Source organism: Paroedura picta, chromosome 3 (assembly GCF_049243985.1).
Source record: "Paroedura picta isolate Pp20150507F chromosome 3, Ppicta_v3.0, whole genome shotgun sequence".
NCBI lineage: Eukaryota > Metazoa > Chordata > Lepidosauria > Squamata > Gekkonidae > Paroedura > Paroedura picta.
This window is the reverse complement of record NC_135371.1, coordinates 65,646,800-65,667,687: the sequence shown is the minus strand read 5'-3', so window position 1 is coordinate 65,667,687 and position 20,888 is coordinate 65,646,800. Positions and strand designations below refer to the sequence as shown.

The 20,888-nt window shown below is 43.6% G+C and overlaps 1 protein-coding gene across 5 annotated transcripts in view; it reads left to right on the top strand.

The window, feature by feature from the left end:
* REEP2 (receptor accessory protein 2) overlaps positions 1-20,091 on the top strand; it is a 55,598-nt gene extending 35,507 nt beyond the window's left edge. For 3 of the 5 annotated variants that reach the window (XM_077326143.1, XM_077326140.1, XM_077326145.1), the window contains exon 8: positions 10,689-20,091. Coding sequence is in view for 3 of the 5 variants with exons in the window: in XM_077326140.1 (XP_077182255.1) it covers positions 10,689-10,763 (75 nt within the window). In the remaining 2 variants the exon portion in view is untranslated. The other 2 variants (XM_077326144.1, XM_077326142.1) reach the window with 1 other exon arrangement.
* The last annotated feature ends 797 nt before the right edge of the window (positions 20,092-20,888 follow it).

The following is a 20,888-nucleotide window of genomic DNA, read 5'->3' as shown; positions in this document are numbered from 1 at the left end:
AATTTACTTACTTTTTTATCTACTTCTAAGTTTACAACCCCATTGAAATCTCCCATTAAATACCAACTTTCATATTCCAAAGATGAAAGATTTTTAGTTAAATCATAGTAAAATTTCTGTTTTCTCTCATTTGGCGCAATTATTGCTAACATCATAGTCTTCTTGCCTAGCCAACTAATTTCCACCCCTAAATATCTTCCTCTGTCATCCTCAATAATTTTTTGTGGAGATAATAACGGATTAATATACATCACAATGCCATTCTTTTTAACATTATTTGAAGCTATAAATTCATTACCCAATTATTTATTAATTAACAAATTACTATTATTTTTTCCTAATCTGTGTCTCTAACAAACTAGCTACATCTATCTTTTGGTTCTTTAAGTAATGAAAAACCTTTTTTCTTTTCTGTGGTATATTTAAACCATTAATGTTCCAAGACCAAATTTTATAACTCATCATTCAATAATTAAGATAAACAAAAATACAGGTTTTGAGTTATCCTCTTGATCCTTGATTTTCCTCTTCTGTCTTTTCTTCGTCAGTTGAAAAGTCTCTTTCAAATTTCTGCCAAAAATCTCTTGCCTGTTGTAATGTTGTCAATCATTCAAAAACAAAGATTATGTTTTTTGGTAACAAACCTAAAACATATACATGGCATCTCAATTCATCACCCATAGAACAGGTCAGATTTTACAAATATCTGGGAGTACTATTCCAATCAAATGGCCGTAGAAACTCCCATATATCATATATTTCCTCAAATGCCCAGAGAACCTCAGGTGCCATTCAGAAATTCTTCTGGCACAAAGGTGGGCGTAATGTTCCCGCAGCCCTTAAGCTGTTCAAGGCAAAACCTCTAGCACAGATGATGTATGAGGCCCCATTGTGTATAAATGCCAATATTTCCAGCCTAGAAAAGACCCAGGCTAAATTTTTAAGATTCCTGCTCCATGTACCAACCAGCATTTCCAGCGCTTCAATCCGAGTGGAAACAGGAATGTATTCTGTCCAGACCAGAATATGGATATGTACGTCCATGTACTGGTTAAAATTGCTTTTTTCCACAAAGGGTTTGCTTTACCTAATGATGTCTGAATCATTGGTTGTACCGTGGATATCCACTCTTGAGAAAAAACTATGCTCATATGGTCTATCCAAACAGTTAATACTGTCTCTGGGTTTCAACCGAGCAAAGGAAACAATAAAACAAAGAATCCTAGATATCCATCGCCAACAGGATTTCAATCAAGTAAAAAATCCACTTTTTCCAATGCCTCCACTTAATAATTTGAGGCCATTACCTTATTTATCTAATCTTGTTTTCCCAGAACATAGGAGATCATTTACTCTCTTATGATATAACATGCTCCCATCCGCTTTTAGGGAAGGCTTATTCAAAAAAATACCCATCTGTGATCGTATATGCATCTGCCAGGATGGGAGCATTGAGACATCTGAACATGTATTACTCCAATGTAGGCTATATGATCAATTCAGGGGAGAACTTATATCTTCCCTACAGAATAAGCCCAACTCAGAGGCAATCACAGACATGTTGTCAGACAAAAGCACAGAAATAACTTCTGTTGTGGCCAGATTTGCTTGGAGAGCAATCAAAACAAGGAAGAGCTGGTTGGATTCGGAACAACTTAGGTAGAGATAGTCTCAATTGCTTGAGATAATGCTTGTAATGTTGTCAATCTATTTTTTTTTGTCTTCCATTTAAAGGAGACTCCCTCTATTTCTTCCCATTTGAAAATTATTCCATTCTTTTACAAAGCTTCTGTTAGGAAGCCATATTCTCTTCTTCTTTTTAGACTACTAAGGGGGATTTCCTTCATAATAGGTATCTCCTTTCCTTCATAAACAAGTCTTTTTGTAAAATGCAATTTTAACACATCATCTCTAGTTTTCTTCCGAAGAAAGAATACCAAAACATCTCTCACAATATTTTTCATTTTAGAATATCTTGAGTTCACTCTGAATACTCAGTCTATTTCCACTTCTAAAGCCTGCTCTGTTATGTTAATAAATTCAGCCAGTATTTTAATCATTTTTTCTCTATCTTCAGCCTCCTCCTCCTTAATTCCTCGTAATCTCAAAATCCCTTCTCTCAGTCGCAGTTCCAGATGTGCCTGCTCCACCATCAATTTCTCATCAACTTTAACAATATTTTTCTATTCCTCATTTATGCCTTCCATTTGTTCATTTATCTTTTTAAACTCTGAATTTAACTTTACGGTAGCAGTTTCTATAGCTTTAAGTTGAGTTATTTCTTTTTTCAACTCTCCTAGTTCCATATCCATTCTTGACAACTTATCTTCCATTTTGTTTAACTTATCATCAATGCCGTTTAACCTTGAGGTTGCATCAGCTTTAAATTCAGAGAGTTTAGTTGAATCAGAATCTGTACTATTTTTTCTCCTTAGTGGCCATATTCTCTCAAACTCTCTAAATAATTAACTCAATATAGCCTAATTCACCGCTTGGTTTTTAATCAATGAATACCATATGACATATGCAGCTTCCAACTCCTCTTTTATGTTTGCGGACAGCTTTGTTCAAAAGTCTTCTAATATATAAGATAAGAGTCCTTGTTACTCTCAAGTAAATTGTTACTGGCAATTAATTATAGCTTGGTATAGTGAAAACTCCTTTTTTACACCTGTCAAGACCATAAGTCAGCATGTTTCTTTTCCAACCTGGTATGTAGATAGCCTCCTTGTTCAAGTACATTCATCAATCTTCTTTAAATTGGAGATAACAGCCATTGCCGGCTATAGGAATACACTATCCACTGAGTAGCTTGATGGAGCCTTATCTCAAACAGCTGGAACCCCTTGGAGTAAATAACTTTGAAGTGTATCAATGCCGCTTTTATTTATTTATTTATTATATTTCTATACCGCCCTCCTCGGAGGCTCAGGGCGGTTCACATTAAACTTATAAACAATACATGGAACAGTCTTAATTAATAATCATACAATAATAATAATAATAACAGTGGTTGTAACAGAAAACAGTATAGTAAACAGTATAACAATAATAATAATATAACAGAATAACAAAGCAACCGTGCAATGGCACAACAGGTCCAGAGCACTCTGGTGGAGTTCTGGGAGGAAGGGGGGGAGAGCAGGGGCCCTTCATTCGTTGTTGGTTGTGCCTGGTCTCAACCAAATGCCTGGCGGAAGAGCTCCTTTTTGCAGGCCCTGCAAAAGACTTTTGCAAAACACTTTTAAAAGACTTATCGGCAGCCTGGACACCCCCTTTTCGCAGGGGGGTGGAAGTCTGACAGAGGAATAAAAAAATATATCCTCTATCGCATACTTGCTCAGCAGTAGTGCTCAGCTAACAAAGCTGAGCTGCCTAGCCCGCGATAGCCGGAACCGGAAGCCCCCTCCCACCACAAGTCTTGCAGGCCCTATTTGTTAAGTATATTGTAAAAAAATAAAAGCTTTGATACAGTTGCTACGCCCTGTGATAACTAAGCATATTTTTACTTCTGCCCTAAGAGGAAATAGGAAAAAAGCATCAACATTGCAATAAAATGTTGAAATCATCAACATTGCAATAAAAATAGACAGGCTTGTGTCTGTAATCTATGCCATGTGAAAGTACTTTTCAAACATCTAACTTCCTGCCCAGCACTGAATTGAAGCAAACTTGGGGGAGAGGAAAACTTGTTCTTGTGGGTGGAGTTCATGATATAATCGGCAGGCAAATACAAGGGATGAAAGGCCTCAAGTTTTGCATTACCCCTGAGCAGCAAAATACATGGAAGTGTTTTTAAATAAATGTTTTGGTTATTGAGCAATTCCTTCTAAGCATTATACATGCACCCAAAATTTTTAAATTAGTAAGAAAGAAGATAGATGGTGATTCATGACAGTGGAGAGACAGCAGTTGAGGGAGGGGATGATGTAAGGGTAATGTAGGATTCTTTTGTGCTATGTAGAATCTCCATTGAAAGTGCAAATTGAGAAAATATCGCACTAACAACATGATGAGGACATTAAACTTCCTAGAGTGGAAGCACCCCTAATCATTGTCTATAGGATGTTTAGCTGCCTTGGCGTCCTGTTGTAGATTACAGCTAATTATGAAAATGATGTGACAACTGCAGGCTGTAAGTAATTGGCTTCCTCCATTGATTATGAGGGTGTTTCTAGGGAGATGGTACAGTTTTTCTTCTGGAGGCATATTCTGTGCATTTAGGCATGCCTTTAGAGTAGATCGGGCTACATATTTTCTTTCAGTTTGATAGTCTTGATGGTCAAGTATTTCAAGATTTCTAGGTTTTTTTTAAAACTGAATTCTTGAGAGGGATGGTTATGAGGCAAGAAATGTTTGTAGGATGGAGAAATGGGTTCTGGTCCTGACTGCCTTAAACTGATTCCTTTATAGGTGCATTAGTGGGCATTGCGGGCCCTTTGAAACGTTGAGAAAAGGGGATTGGTTGCTTGGCTTTGATTGACAGACGGAAGAGAGTCGCGTCTAAAGCACGTTGCTCTCTTCCATCATTTCAAACAGGCATGTGGAGTGTAAGAAGCTCAAAAAGGTGGCAGACGTGAGACAGGAATGGCAGGAGGTGCGATAATTCAGTGGCGTGATGCTATTCTTCTACAGCAGGGCTGAAGTAATTGAGAGTGGTTAGGTCACGCCTCTGCTCGCCTAGGTAGGGCAATTGATATTCAGATTTAGCAGCCGCCTAGCCGGTTACCAGAGCTTGACCTATCCAGTTTGGATTGCCCTACTGCCTAGGAAGGAGACCTCGAGCTCTGCTGTGGCTCAATCTTTATTAAAACCTTAGAATAGCAAAAACAAAAACAACAAAAAAATCCCCGTTCAAAGAGAAGATGGAGAATACCCATTGTACTTTCATTGAGGGACCTATATTGTGAACGCTTCCAGTAAGCTCCACAGAGCACTTTTCTTCAATGGCAGTGAAAGGGTCTAACGGGCACGAGCTTGGCCCAGCAATGGAGAAGCAGGAGCAGCAGAGGGTCCGGGAAGCCACCCCAGGCCTAAGGAGTAGTCTGGAGCTCTGGGCTCACCCTCCTCCACCGGTTCCCAGGCGGAGGCACAGGACGTGCCAGTAACCCATCTGCTGCCGAGGAAAGCAGGGCAGAAGAAAAAGAAGATAGCTGTTCAAGACGTGCCAAAAGGCCGTGGCTCCTACGCCATCCCAAGCCACCCAGCAAAAATCAAAGCACGGAACCTGCCTACGGAGATCAGCGTTCCAGAGCTCCAGAACACTCCCTGCCCAGGGAACCTTCTGCACAGCCGCAAGCCCGCATGGCCGGCAAAGAAGCCCAGCCACGGGAGTCACATGGGGCCGGCGTGCCCCACAGCTGAGCAAATTTCTGTGGAGCTTGGCCCCCTCAATAGTGCACAGGGGCCCTCCTCTCTTCAAAGTGGCAGGGGGGCTCCGGAGCCAAGTCTCCAGGGGCCAGCCACTGCCATCTCATCTGAGGAACTCCCGGGCATCCAAGATGACACCACCCATGCACCTCCCATCTAGTGTGCTTTACCCCCCACACAACCCCACCCCAGATATCAGTGAGGAGGAGGAGGCTGAGGCAAAACTGGGCATGCCCCCACACATGAGGCTCCTGGCCCTTAACCAAGACAAGGGAGGGAGAGGGGCAAGTCATGACATCACTCTTCCAATTCTTCCTCGATTTCCTACGTTGGAGGAAGTCGCAAGCTGCTGGGGCTCCAGCCCTATACCCCTATGAGCAGCCTCAGGGGAGGCATGCCAGACAACCCAGACCACATGGCAGGCACAGACCATGGGAGTGCCCTGAATATGAATATTATGATTAAGATTCTAAAGGGAAAGATGAAGTTAGGCTGCATCATGTTCAAGGCTGATCTTTAAAAGCCAATTGCGTGTCAGTTCCCCACATTCCCTTCCCAAGCACTGTACCCCGAGTGAAGCACACTCCTCCGCTACTGTGTCACAGGCCATGTCTGAGAAGGAGGAGGCGGTGCTCTCAGGGGAAGACAATGGAGAATCCTTAGACACTTTCAGAAGGTTGTTCCAAGTAGAACATTTACAACGCTTACTTCTGAAATATGAGCTGGAAGTGCAAGGAAAACCTCACTCCAAGGCATCAGCTAATCTAGATGCCAAGGGATTCAAGAGACTGGCCCCTGTACACACTATTCATCTATTTCCAGACAACTTTGATAAAATCTGAGTGGGCAATTCCGGGCACTGGAAATTTACTCACATCCATTGCTCGAAGACTGTACACACTCACAGATGAGACCATGGAGGACCTCAAAGTCCCTCTTGTCATCACACCTGGGATGGCTCTCCACTCAGGAGCAGTACTGGCGAAGGATGGTGACAACCCACTGAAGGACTCAGTAGATAAGAAGAACGAGTACACATTCAAAAAGTACTATGAGGTGTCTTCCATGGCAATCAGCGCTTCTGCTGTCCTTTCAAACTTTACACGTGCTATAGTCATCTGAACAGGCGGCATTCTGAAATCATCAGTTTTCCAGTACTTCGGCGCACGAGTCCATTGCAAAGATGAAATGGGCCATGGAATTTGCCGCTGATGCATCCCATGATGCTATTCAATTTTCTGCCAGGGTGTAAGTAGCCAGTGTTGCCATTCAACATAATATCTGGCTGAAACACTGGAAGGTTGACCACACTTCCAAGAGCACCTTGTCTGTTTCAAAATTCTCTGGCCGTCTCCTGTTTGGCAAGTCCAACCTCGACAAGGTGCTGGTCGAAACCAAAGAAAAGAAGAAGGCCATGCCTGCCACCTCCGGCTCCAGTCGAGACCGGGACAGAAAATTCAGACCACAGCAGTAATTCCATTCCTACCGACCCTCAGGAAGACCCAGGGATTTTTGTGACTTCAGAGGTTTCTGAGCTACCAAGTACAGGTCAGAATTCACACCACAGCAGCACTAGTTCTACAGGCAAGAGAAGGGCCAGCCAGGCCGGAAACACACTGCCTGACTGTCTTATTGGGGGCAGGCTCTGGTTCCTCCAAGAAGCTCCACTACAGACCAGTGAGTTCTCGATATCATCTCAGCAGGCTACCGCATTGAGCTCACTGCAAAACCTTCCCTCACCTTTGTGCCCTCACCAACTCCCAGATCAAAACACAAGAACTCACTGCTGGATCAGGCCATTCAACATCTCCTGCGCATAGGCGCCATTGAGGAGGTGCCTGTAACCCAGAGGTTTTTGGCTGTTTACTCTGTTCTCTTTGTCGTTACAAAGAAGTCTGGAGATTGGAAGGTGGTCCTGAGCCTCAGAGGCCTCAACCATTGGGTCAGGAAAAGACGCTTCCGGATGGAGTCCTTGAGGCGCATCCTTCAGACTCTTCAGTGGGGGGACATGCTCACATCTCTGGACCTCCAGGAGGCATACTTACACATTCCAATCCATACAGAATCCAGACAGTACCTCAGGTTTTACCATCAAGGGCGGCACTTCCAATATGCCACTCTTCCTTTTGGACTCTCATCCACTCCTTGGGTGTTCACAAAGGTCATGGTGACATTGATCGCAAAGCTACACTAATGTAGGATGTAGTAATGTAATAATCTACCCATTCTTGGACGGCCTTTTGCTGAGGGCCAGGAACCGCTTGACAGTGGAGTGGGCCACCCAACACACCTCCATCTTTCTTCAGAGTCACAGGTTTCTGATCAACGAGGCCAAGAGTCACATGATGCCAACACCAGACCTCATGCACCTCAGGGCAAAAATCTGGACACACAGGATGACAGTATTTCTACCGAACGACAAACAGCAAAACCTGCTGAAACTCACCATGGATACCATTTCCCATCGAGCGGTGAGGCTCGTGCACCTTGCCAAGCTCCATGGGCTGATGATCTCCACCATCGACATGGTGCCATGGACACGTTTCCATTACCGTCCGCTACAGTGGGCGCTCCTTCCATACTAGAAAGATGTTGCTCAATGGAAGGACAGAACACGTCCTGTCTCAGTCACTCCAAAAAGCTCTCCGCTGGTGGACATCCCCAGCACATCTCAAGAAAGGCATACAGTTCACTCCACCACCACACATCCTGGTCACTACAGACGCCAGCCAGAGGGGTTGGGGGGCACACTGCGAAGGTCTCATGGCTCAAGGACGATGGTCTCCATCAGAGCCATAACAGCACATCAATTGGTTGGAACTTCGGACAGTCCGACTACTTCCATTCCACCATTCGGAATGTGCACATTCTTGTACGCACGGACAACATGACCACAAAGGCACATGACAACTGACAAGGTGGGACACAATCCTGGTCACTTTACAGAGAGGCCTCTCTTCTGATGACCTGGGTGGAGAAGAACCTTGCCGGCCCCAAGGCCGAACACATACAAGGTCTTGCAAATCGCCAGGCAGATTGACTCAGCCAACAAGACCTAGATCCAGGGGAATGGAGTCTGAACCTAGAAATCTTCTCCCAGATCACGCTCAAGCTCAGCTCTCCAATTATGGATCTCTTAGCAACTCCACTGAGCACAGACTCCCAGGTTCCTGACTCATTACTACCACAGGAAGGTACAGACGCCTTCAGCTGCCCAGGGCCACAGGGGCTCCTCTAGCCTTTTCACCGCTCCCGCTGATAAGCAGAGTATTACACAATATCCATCGGGAGAGGGCCATCATGATTGAAATCGCCCCTCATTGGCCCTGATGACACTGGTTCTCAGACCTCATCCAGAAGTTGCTGTACAACCATTGCAACTTCCACCCAGAGGGGACCTTCTTTGTCAAGGTATGTTCCATCATCCAGACCCAGCATGGCTTCAGCTGGCGGCTTGGAAGTCGAGCGGGACTCACTCTGCGGCTTAGGTTCCTCTGCTGAGATCATAGATGTCATGCTACAGGCAAGATGATCATCCACTAGACGCATCTACAACCACACATGGTACACTTTTGCAGCCTGGTCACTCAAACATGGCAGGAATCCGACCGGCGCGTCATATATCAGACCGGCGTGACTGAGACAGGACATCATCGACTTCTTATACAATGGGGCCTACGGGCTAACACCTTAAAGAGACAGGTGGCGGCCCTAAATGCCATTTTAGGACTTGACCATCATAATTCTCTGACAGCTAATACGTACATCAAGCGATTCCTCATACGTACATCAAGGGGCAAAGCAATTAGACCCACCAGTCCAGCACAAGTTTCCGATATGGCGGTTACCGATAGTACTACATGCTCTTATAAAGGCTCCATTTAAGCCCCTCCGTCAACCCGACCTGAAGTTCTTGTCATGGAAGGTGTCTTTTCTCATAGCCATCATATTGGCCAGATGGGTCTCCGAACTGGCTGCCTTATCTTCTAGGAAAGAACACTGCTTCTTCCGAAAGGATGCAGTTATCTTACGCACAGATCCGAGTTTTATCTTGAAGGTCTCTTCACACTTCTATCTGGAGCAGCCTGTGACACTCCTTGCATTCTTCCCCAATCCTAGCACGCAGGGAGAGAAAGACCTTCGCAAATTGAACGTTCACAGGGCCCTTTGTATCTACCTGAAAAGGACCGCTGGCTTTCATTGCTCAGATGAATTGTTCGTTTCCTACACTGCGGCCACCACGGGCAAGAAGGTGTCCCCATCTACCATTGCGTACTGGGTCAAACACTGCATTACCAAGGCCTACAAAACACAAGGTACAATTTCCCCAGGGAGTATCACAGCTCACTCTACCTGGGCCACAGCCTCTTCTGCAGTCTTTGCCACAAGGGTACCAGTAGCGGAGATCTGCAGAGGAGCTACATGGTCCACCTTCTCGACATTCATCCGACACTATCAGATTGATCAGGCAGACACTGAGTTTGGATGATACGTCTTATGACAGGCCACTCATGGTTAGAACACAAACTTGGTTTATAGCCCACCCCGGTTACAGCTTGGGTACAGCTAACCACTCTAGATGACTTTGGCCCCGCTTCAGGAGAATGAAACATTGGACTCACCTGAAGCTTTCTTCTGTGCAGTGGAGTGAAGTCATCTACATCCCACCTAGGAATGATGTATTCACAAGGAATACAATTAATATTGTAATTGTAATTGTAATTAATTGTGGGGCGACAAGATGGACGATACCGACTCCTAAACACAATGGACAGCCTGACATGAACAATTAATGCAGCAGGGCTTGGAAATAACTCAAGAGGTCAGGCTCTGGTCACCAGCTAGGTGGCTGCTAAATTTGAATAACAATTGCCCTACCTAGGCGAGCAGAGGTGTGACCTAACCACTCGGGATGGCTTCACCCCCCTGCAGAGAAGAAACCTTCAGGTGAGTCCAATGTTTCATTTTTTTTAATGTGTAGAAATGCCCTCAGTAAATGACTTAAGATGTTTTTTTAAAAAACGTAATAAAGCTCTTTTTGTTTTTTAACCTTTGTCTTGTCCTGAAACATCTCCATTTACCTGAAAGAAAACTCATTCCCCACTCGTGTTCCATCAATAAAAAAGAGGGGTCTGCTTGCATAAAAGTTGCTCTAAAGTGTAGTAAGTTTAAAAGTTTGTGTATCATTTTTGGGGGGAATCCATCTTAAATTCATACTTGTCTTTCTTTGGTTAAGGGGACTTGATTTATATTCAGAGTAGTCTTTCCTTTGGATAAATACATGTAACTTTATGACACTTCTCTCTCTTGCTTTGCAGCCCCCACAAAAAACTGTGAAAGCTCGTCCTAAGAAGAAAGCTACAGGCTCTAGTACTGCTGGGGAGTCAGCTTAAGGACACCCTAACCTGTCTGTTCCAGAGTTCTTCTGTCACTTTGAGGGTCACTCTCCAAGAAAAAGGAAATGGAGATCATGTACATAACAGCTACTGCTTTGTAGAGCTCATTCAAAGTCGAGAGGGTGATTGAAATTTGGCACACAGATCAGAGGATGGCCATCCTCAGGAATTATTAACTCTTCATCTCTGTGATGGAGGAAATGCTAATCTATCTGTACATAGCCTGTTGCTTTGGGATTCCTTCTCTGTGTAACCCTAATAGGGAAAGTCTTTGCTGGAGCAACTTTTTAATTAGGGTTAGAGCCATCTTTAGCAGAGAGATGGAAAAACAAGACTGGTGCCACTGAGATTCCAATTGGAGGAAGGGAGCTCCCCAGAATACTTCAGTATTTCACTGGATGTCCATGCTGTAGCTGCTGTGCGGAATTGTTAGGAAGTGCCTGAAGCAAAGTGACTGTTACTGAAAACTGAGTCATCCATACTAGTGTTGGCTAGAGAAGGACCAAAGGGGTGGCTTGCTTGGTGCTTTGTTACATGGGCAATGGCTCAGTTTAATGGCTGTGGTGTGATGGGTCAGGGTTTTTGGTGGGAAACTGCAGGTTTTGCGGGAAAGGCTGAAGGTGAAAATGCAAGTGGCTGCCTGCTTTACAAATATCTGGTACCTGTTTCCCAGCAGCCTCTTTTTTTGCTTGGGTGGAGGTGTTGCAGCTTTGCTTGTTTTAAGGGTTGGGAAGGTAGAATGGTTTGCATGTTCTTTTGAAGTAGAATAATGGTAGGGAAGAAGGGTAAGAGGATCTGTATGGATATATACCAGTGTTGCTCCAAAGTATTGGAATCCTGAATACCTGCTATCCAGCAACCATACCATTTGGCTGTTCCTTCAGAGTTGCCTTTATGTTTTAGATTTTACATGTCAGTCCATTTTCTGTAAGAATTATTGGTAAAAGCAGGTCTGTAGAAGAAGCTGGAGGATAGTTAGATGGCTGGCATTTCAGTTTCTGCTGGGAACAACTGTGATTTACACTATAAGAATATAAGACTGGAGCTTGAGCAGTGCAGCTTGGTGGGCAGGCAAAAACATCAGATCATTTAAGGAGCCTTTGTGAAATGCTATCTTTCAGTATGAAAAGCAACAGGGACACTATGAAAGATTCCATGACTGTGCAATGAATGATGATACTCAGCTCTCAGGAACTACTAATTTCTACCACTATCACTCCCTCCTACATTTAGTTGGAGGCAATATTATGTAGTGTTTGAAGGCACCTACTCTGTTATGAAAATCTGAGCTTGGTGATTTTTGTGTAGAATTCCTAGTAAATGGGTGAAAACATCTTCAACAACTTTTCTATTCCAGCCACCCTAACATAAGACTGTCCTACTCCAGGGATACTAAGAAAACAGTATATAAATCCGATACATCGGATAAATTCTCCATCTTCTGACCATGTGCCAAAGCCACCAGTCTTTTAATGGGAACAAATGTATAAAATGTGGGAACCATGTTTCAGTAACCCTCACTTAAATGCACTACAGGTTTATTCACAGGATTCTGGAAATGGGTGGCATTGTGAGTTGCGTTGCAATGCACAATGAAATAGCCATGCAGTTGCTTCACTATTTGGTTAAAATCCTCAATTTTTTTCCTGCACAGGCTGATATTGGCAGGTTGCTTGAAGATGTTTATTCAAAAGCTGTTCTACTGAACTTAGGATCACACTTTTATGCTTATGCTTGTTTCAGTAGTTACAGTGAAGAGAAGATTCATCATTAAGATTACATAGGCATATCTCTAGTAGAAGACACTGTCTTATTTACCAATCAATTCATACTTCTGTGCTGTATTTTTGTCTTGGACACTTGGCAATTCAGCTTTTGCAAGAAAAAAGAGAAAAATTCACATTTTTGCCATTTCCTTTTGGCAGCAGCTGTTTAATGCCAAAGACTTGGCAAATGAAATAAATTTTGCAATTTGTCAAGGATACCAACCCTAAATCTCAGATTAGCCTTTTAGTAGTTGGAAGATTTACTTTGGTTTGCTGAGTGTGAAAATGTAGAAACATATTGTGCTTTTTGCACAGTTGATCACTCTCCTATTACTGTACTATTAGTCTTGAGTGGTTCTCAATGAATGTGGAGCTTACATATAAAACAATTCCTCTTTCTTATGTATGGCATATGATTAGGGAAAATGTATTTGGATGACTGTAAATGAGGCCTTTATAGTTCTTCAATATTAGAAGTGGAAGGGCATTACTGGAAAAGTAGCAGTGCTTTTATCTAATTGCTTATTTGTGCTTAACAGCACATTGGGGGTTTTTTTGTTTGTATATATTGTCATGAGAACATCTTATTCTGCTCAGAAGATTCCCTGTGACTCTTCATATGAGGTAATTGATTTTGCATAGAAGCTGGTAGCCTGAGATCCAGTTTATTAGCTTTATCCTGCATGAACAGGGTATTTGGCTGTAGTGGCCAGTTCTTGTGCTTCCAAGGAAATACAAGATTCTGCTGTAGGAATGTTGCAGGTAATACCCTCCCCCAATTAAACCTGTCACAAATAATTCTGGATTCTTTTAAGAGGGATGCTATGTGAGAACTGTGCTACTTTTAACATAGCAGCTTATGCCTGACAGCATAACTGAAGCTCAATAAATATCCAATTTTTGCTGTTTTTCTGGGACAGCAAAAACAAGGATTGTCAGGCACCTGAAAAGCCACAGTTTGTGACTGCAGGGCTGCATCTGGCTCAGTTAGTTACATTGTGTACATCTGTCTTAGTCTTCTTGAATTTGACAAACCTAGTAAGTTACCTTATGATCATTATATAGCACTTTTAAAGGTCTCAGCCTGCTTTCTTTAGTGAAACTGATTTTATTTTAGCATGAGTGCCATGCTGCTGCTGCTTTTTCAGATTTCCCCCCACTTGTTAAATGAAATATGAATACTGTCTATTTGGTGTGCCCCCCCCCCCGGCTTTCCTGATTATTCTAGCATAGTTCTGTAGAGCAGTGGTCCCCAACCTTTTTATCGCCGGGGACCACTCACCGGGGACCACTCAACGCCTTTTACTGAGGCCCAGTGGGGGGGGGGGGTAGTTTACTTCTCTACTCTCAACCACTGCCCTAATGCTCTCTGATCGCTATGGTAATGTTTAAACATCCCTTCAAAATAAGATACAGACACGCCACAACAATGAACATAAGGAACATTTTATTTTCATGGAAATTTTAACTCATGACAATGACAAATCAATGGGAACCCTGAGCTTGTTTCTCTGCAACGAGATAGTCCCATGTGGGAGTGATGGGAGACAATGACACCCGAAGTGTGTTGTAAAGGGCCAGGGGGGGGGATGAAGTAAAGGGCCGGGGTTGGGGGGGGAGGCGTCCTTCGGGGCCCACCTCCAGTTAGTCGAAGGACCACATGTGGTCGGCAGCCCACAGGTTGGGGATCGCTACTGTAGAGTATAACAGGATTATCAGTACAGAAACTCCCGGGGTCTGAAGTTAGCTTACTCTGGAGGAATTCAGACCTGTTTAAAAAATCCTTTAAGGGAGTGATGTATCTTGTTGCAAGAAGACTTTTCCCCACTGACTGCTACTATCCTTAAAAAAATTATCACAATTTGTCACTTTGTAATGAAAACGCTCTAAACCAATCTATCACAAGATAGCTGCAACCACCATGTAACTAACACTGTCATCTGAACACTTTTTCCCCACTGAATGTGTAAAGAAGTATATGGTAGAAGAATTCAGGATTTTATTCTAGTTGGCTAGCTGCAAATATAAAAGTGAAGGGGTATTAAAGCATTTAGAGCAGCTTTGTTGAAGTGCAAAGAACCTCTGATCCCATTAAAAGAGGCAATGATTCAGTGATTCACTGCCCTTCCTGCATTCTTGCCAGTCTTATGCACCGATGTTTTCTGATACAGTAGGATTAGAAGGATGAAAAAGCATGTGCTTTTTCACACACAACTAGCAGAAGATTGTAGCATGACCATCTGTAACCGCTCTGCGGTATTAAATAAAAGGGTAAGGGGTAAGTGGGAGGACATCTGGCCTGGTCACACCACTGGCACACACCGCGGGGAACGGCGGCCACGGCCAGCGAGCTTGCCCCCCCTTACTCTGGCCGCGGAACATGCCAGGAGGTCCCCACAGGGACCAGCCACTGCGGGGGTGCCCACGCCCAGGCCAACAACCGCCCGGACCCCCGGCCTACACCAGCTAGCGCCCACTGTATTCAGAGGACAGAGGGCTTAATTTCTAGTGATGTTATAATCAGGCACTTCCATATTTTTTTTGGAGAATTAGATGCCTTCTACATTTTGCTTGGGTCCTGTTAGTCAAGGACAAAATAAAATTTGGAAAATACTTTCATCCCAATATCTGTATGGTCTTCCTTATTTCAGGCAGAAGTGTGCCTTGTAAAGAGCTCAGCATAAAGTATTTCTGGTTGCTGTATGGATAGTCCTTCTGGAGTGTGTGTGTGTTTACAGCTGTTCTAGATGTAGAATCTAGAACCTCTTAGTATAACAACAAAATTACCAAGGGTCATGTATCATATCTTAGTATCAGAGTGCAAAAGATGTCATCTTTTCAACAAACTTCTATTAATGGAAAAAAGTACTAAACTTTTCAATTAGGAGCTCTTGTTCATTGTGGCAAGTTATTCCTTTCCCAGTTTTGAGCTAGCAGCAAGGGACTGATTTCTTTGTTTTCTTTAGCTAGGATTACTAAAGTCTTAAATTAGCTGTAGTATTTTTGTATTGTTGGGATTCTGTCGTAAAGAGGAGACAGTTTTGCTGTTATAATTTTACAAAAATTTGGATGGGCTTACATGAATTTATGTAGCACTTCAAAGCTCAGAGCAGAGCCCAGAAATGGAAGTGCTTAAAGTTATACAATCTGAAAAGAAACCAGAGTGATTTGGATCTTTTTTCAAAGCCTGTTATCCAGCCCCATGTGGCATCTTTGAAAGAAAGAGAAATGTTGCTGGAGAGCAGGACCAGCTCAAGCTAGTGAGCTGTCCTAAGCATCCTCCTTCCCTACCATCCCCTTCACCACAGGTTCCAGGGTGGGCTGTAGAGGAAACAAAATCTTAGGTATGCCTTGGAATGGACCTTAGGCAGCAATACCAGAGAAGACATGTACACCTTCTTACACTGCTCTACACTTTCTGTGCAGTCCACCTTGGGTGGATCTGATACAGCAGTGACATGAGGGAAGGAGTTCTCTTTTCAGTTCATTGCAATGCCAACAGAGAGCAAGGATTGGAATCCAAGGTGGGGTGCAAAGGAAGGGCTTGTGCAGCCTACCTTGGACCTCATGCAACAATGGCATAGGAAGTGGATGCAAGCAACACCTGCCACCACCTTGCCTGTTTGGGCACCTCAGATGGCCACTTGGCTCATTTGGGTAATGATCCAGTCGCTGGAGAGGATAGGATGCTTCACCTTTTCTTCCCATGCCTCCTCAGCAGTTTAAATCCTCCTCTAAAGTTGCAATTCAGCTTGTATCATGGTTGGCCCCTGGCCAGGTGGTGCTGCTGCTCCCAATCGTACTGGCCACTGTTTGTGGTCTTTGGCAAAAATGCAGGCTGGCCTCTTTTGAAGTCAGTTATGTAGAGTTGGTTGTGCTGTGAACAGAGGAAGAGGAGTCTAAACAAGCTCCAAGCACAATCATTTGTGGACATCTGCATCTGCTGGATGTAGCCGTTGTGGCACATGTAAAATTGTGTCTGTGATGGAATGCTTTTGGAAAGGGGGGTTAAAATTATCTTTAAGCATGTGAAAAGATGAGCACTTATCTAAACATTCATGTATGTAGCCCTTTAGAAAGAAAAAAGGCTACCTCTTCCAGCCTAGGCAATATTCTGCCATTCAAGAATATTTTCTTCCTTCCTTTACCTCATTTTACCTTCCTTCCTTTTACCTCCTGAGCACGCTCTCTCTCCCCTCTCCCCCAGCTATGTTTTGCACAGTTATGAAACTACAAGGGCCTTTCCGCACAAGGACCGATGTTGCCAATTGGTTTCACAAAGTGGAAACGCTATTTTAAATAGTGGAATCTCGGCGTTCCGCATACCTGCATTTGTAGTAGAATCCAGTAGTGTTTCATTCGTTCCCCACAGGTTTCTAGTCTCGCAAGAATCGCTAGAAAGGAAGTGATTTTTTTCTGTGCTTGTTCCCGCCCCTGGCCATCAATCAAATGGAACAGCCAATGGGCGGTTGTTATGCTCCAGAAAAGCCCCTTTCCCTTTAAGCACAGTTTTAAAAAAACACACACACGCACGTTGCAACGAATATGCCTTGATTCTTCCTAACGTAGAGACCCATCTAGCAGGCATGTAAGCTGGTGAGTCATTGTTACCACGCTCCCCCGAGTGGAAAAAAAATCCCCCCCCGCATGGACGCGATTTTTGGCCAAAAATAAAGGGGACTTGCAAACAGGGGGGCTGTGTTGTGCTTGGGGACTTAGGGGAGCTTTAAATCATTTTTGTGGAGGGACTGTAGCTGGAGAAGCCTCGCTAGGTGAATGAAGCCTCACTGGTTTGTTGCTTTCCCCGCTCGCTCCGAGGGGAAAAAAATGGTGATCGCTTCGCCGGAAGTTCGGAGGAGAGAGCCAGGGGGAGGGACTTCGTTGCAGCCGCTACATTGAGAGCACACAGGTCTTTTTCGCAAGTGTTGCAGGTTGTTGGCAGGAGTGTAGCGATTTTCTGAGGGTGAATCCACTTATCTGGATTCACCTGAAATCGCTACAACGAAACAATTTTAGCGCTAGTGTTGCAGGACTGTTGCAGATTGTGTGCGACGTCATGCGGAACAGCAAATTAGTAGCGTTTACCATTTGTAAGCCTTCTGCTACTTTGAACTCGTGCAGAATGGCCCCAGGTGTTGGGTTGGGGTCAGTTCTACAGCATTAAAGTTGACAGTGCTGCCCATGTTCTGGATAAATTATTGTACACAGCAGGTCTCTGCATTGGTAAGAAAGGACAGAATGTCTTGACTTCTGAACAAGGCAGAGCACAGGCCTGTAACTTGACAAACAAATTGTTGGAGGAGGTTCTGTTACAGGATTTTGTATGACTAAACTGAGAAACAGGGGATTTCCAAGGAGATGGGTTAACAACCAGTTGTTCTTGGGATTTGTTTAAATTTGGAGGATGAGTCAGCTACATGAACTAATAGAAACAGATAAATTTATCACTTGACAACTTGTGAAGTCATTTTCTACCCTTGTTGAAAGAGATGTTCTGAGCCATTCTGCCACCAGAGCCCAGCTGCTGCAGACTGTACCTTACCATGCCCTGCAGCTGAATATTATTGTTGTTGTTGTTATTATTATTATTATTATTATTATCCCGCCTCCCCCCGAAGTCTCGAGGTGGCTTACATAAACCCCATCCCCTAAAATCCATACGAATATCAATAAAAATTACAGTGGTTAATACCAATTGGTCACAATAGCAACAATGATGGCATAATCTTACTCATTGAATCTCCGCATCCTCAACTACAGGGGGTTGACACTCGCTACCGCCAGTTTGTGAGGGGGGGGGCTGATCTTCCTTACCGCCCGGCTCAACCATAAGCCTGGTGGAAGAGCTCCGTCTTACAGGTCCTGCAGAATGCTGGTAATTCCCGCAGGGCCCTCAGTTTGAATCCAATGGAACCTTTAAGACAAAGTTTAATTCTGGGTATAAGCTATCATGTGCATGCACATTTCTGTATCTGAAGTGTGCTTGCACATGAAAGCATATGCCTAGAATTGAACTTTGTTGTTCTTAAAGACTTGTGTCTACCTACCTGTATCTTGCAGTGAGAAAGTCCTGCCACTTATCTGAGTATTATTTATCTTCAAAAATCATGCTGACTCTGTCAACAGAGACCAGATGTTGATGATGTGCTATTTTTTGTCCCCATTGCACAGGCAGCTGATGAATTTAGACTTGAATTATTTTCTATGTCTTTCATCTTGCAGTGGGTTCCTCAGGGCACTGCTTTGCACAGTAAAACCTACTTTCCCAGAAATGATAATCTTATGATTTCTTCCTTCCTCAGGAGTCCATGTTCTGGTTCACTGGGATTTCTCCCAGAACACGCATCTCTCCTAACAATGAGGGGATTGCTAATGACCATGGATATCTCATGAGAAAGGAGTTGTATACCTCACCCCTTAAAAGAATCCATTTCCTGTTGACAGACAGGAAAAAACATGCTCAGTCTCCTGTTATAAGAACATCTCCCATTGTTGTGCATTAAGATGCTAGATCACAGGGAAGAGTATCCTTCTGCTTCTTGAGAGCCACACTCTTCTAAGTAGCAACCTATTACCTGTCGGAGGCATCATATTATGCCATTCCTCACTTCTTTGGGAAATATAGCATGGTTAGCATGAGACAGTTTTAGCTCATTGAAGACATGTGCAAGTGCCAGATTTTGCTGTAAGTGCTCTGGAATCTGTGCTTGCATCAGGTACAGATATTAAAATCCCAGAGACAAGTTGTGTCTGCCTAGTACCAATGTGAAGTATTCCCTAGAGATTCATATGCAATCATCAGTATTAGTTTTTGAACCTTTAGTAGTATTTTATCTGTTTTTACAGGATTTCTATAACTGGTGAACTCTTGTGCTAGACTTTCTTGTATGACTTTATTCTTCCAGAAAAGAAGTTTAATTTTGCCATTCATACCTGAAACTTGCTGTGACCTAATGAGAAGCAGTAGCTAATACACTGTTGTGTTTAGGAACTGTTTGCATAGTTACATCAGTACTTTTATACTTTATACTAACTGAAGTCATGTCATGGGGAGGGGGGCTAACACCATACCCTGTGTACTAAAGATTTGTTTGAATAGCCACAGAATGTACTGGAATCAGTCAGCCTGAAGCACAGCTTCTGCACCCTGTCCCACTCTATAGATCACAACTAGATGGTATCATTTCCTGTCTGCATACCCCAAGCAGGCCTTGAATTCTTTTCACTCAAATATTTGTCACTTCAGAACAATGGTTGCTGAATTTTCCCCTTCCTCAGCAGAGTATCAAAACTTTGGAAAGGTCTCTAGGACCAAATGTGTGGTGGGATTCCAGAGGAAGAGAAGAAAAGTTTACAAGCAGCCACCTGAGACTCTGACATTCAACTTTCTTGGAAACTCTCTGGGCCAGAATAAGGAACTTTGATGTTAGAACTATGTCTCTGAGGATGACTGATATTTGAACACATGTTTGTAGCAAAGCCCAGTATCAAAGCTGCTACTGTTCTGTTTGCATTGACAAATTGGAATCAGAAATATTATGGAATGTAGACAAACTATATATTGGTCTCTGTTGTCTTTAATATTATAAGTGCTTTAAATATCAATCTGCTCCCATTCCATGAATCCTCCAACTGTTGTAAGTGTTCAGAATGTGATTTCAGATTTTGGTTCTTCTGTAACCTTACCCTAAGGCCTGTGATACTGGTGAGTCTCTGACATGACCCCTGTGTACTAAGTAAGCATCTTGTGCTTTCCCATCAGAGAAATGGTAGGGGGAATCTAACCCGTGGAACTGAGAGCATAATCATAACACTGGAGCCCATAATGTCACTAGAAACAGCCACAGGGTGGCACGAAAACAGTGTCCATACATTTGCCATGCTTGAAAGCCAATTGTTGCATAGCAACACCAGCATTCCGCTATGCTATTCCTATGCCTTGTCCTGTTCACCTACAAAACAGAGCAAGGACAGAAACAAAGGAAACACATGGCTCCCCACTGCAAAAAGGAACTTAGCATGCCACTAACCATCCTGCCCTTATCATTCACTCTGGACTTCTGGTCCTTAGAAATGGTGGGCACACAGAGAAGAAATCATGGACAGTGTGATCATCCAGCTAGCTTCACTCAGGATAGGAAAGCCTCAGGGAAAGCCCATGGCCCCTTCCATGCCAACATTATGATTCTAATTTGGAAGACCTGGAGACTTGCTGAGAAGAACAGATACAGCAGACTTGGCAGATGCCACCTATTGATTCCAAGGAGCAGAGCAGACAGAGGCTCTCAGCCTCTTTATGGGAATCTCCCATGTAGCACAGGTAAGCTCCCTGAATCCTTGCTCTGACCACCTGACA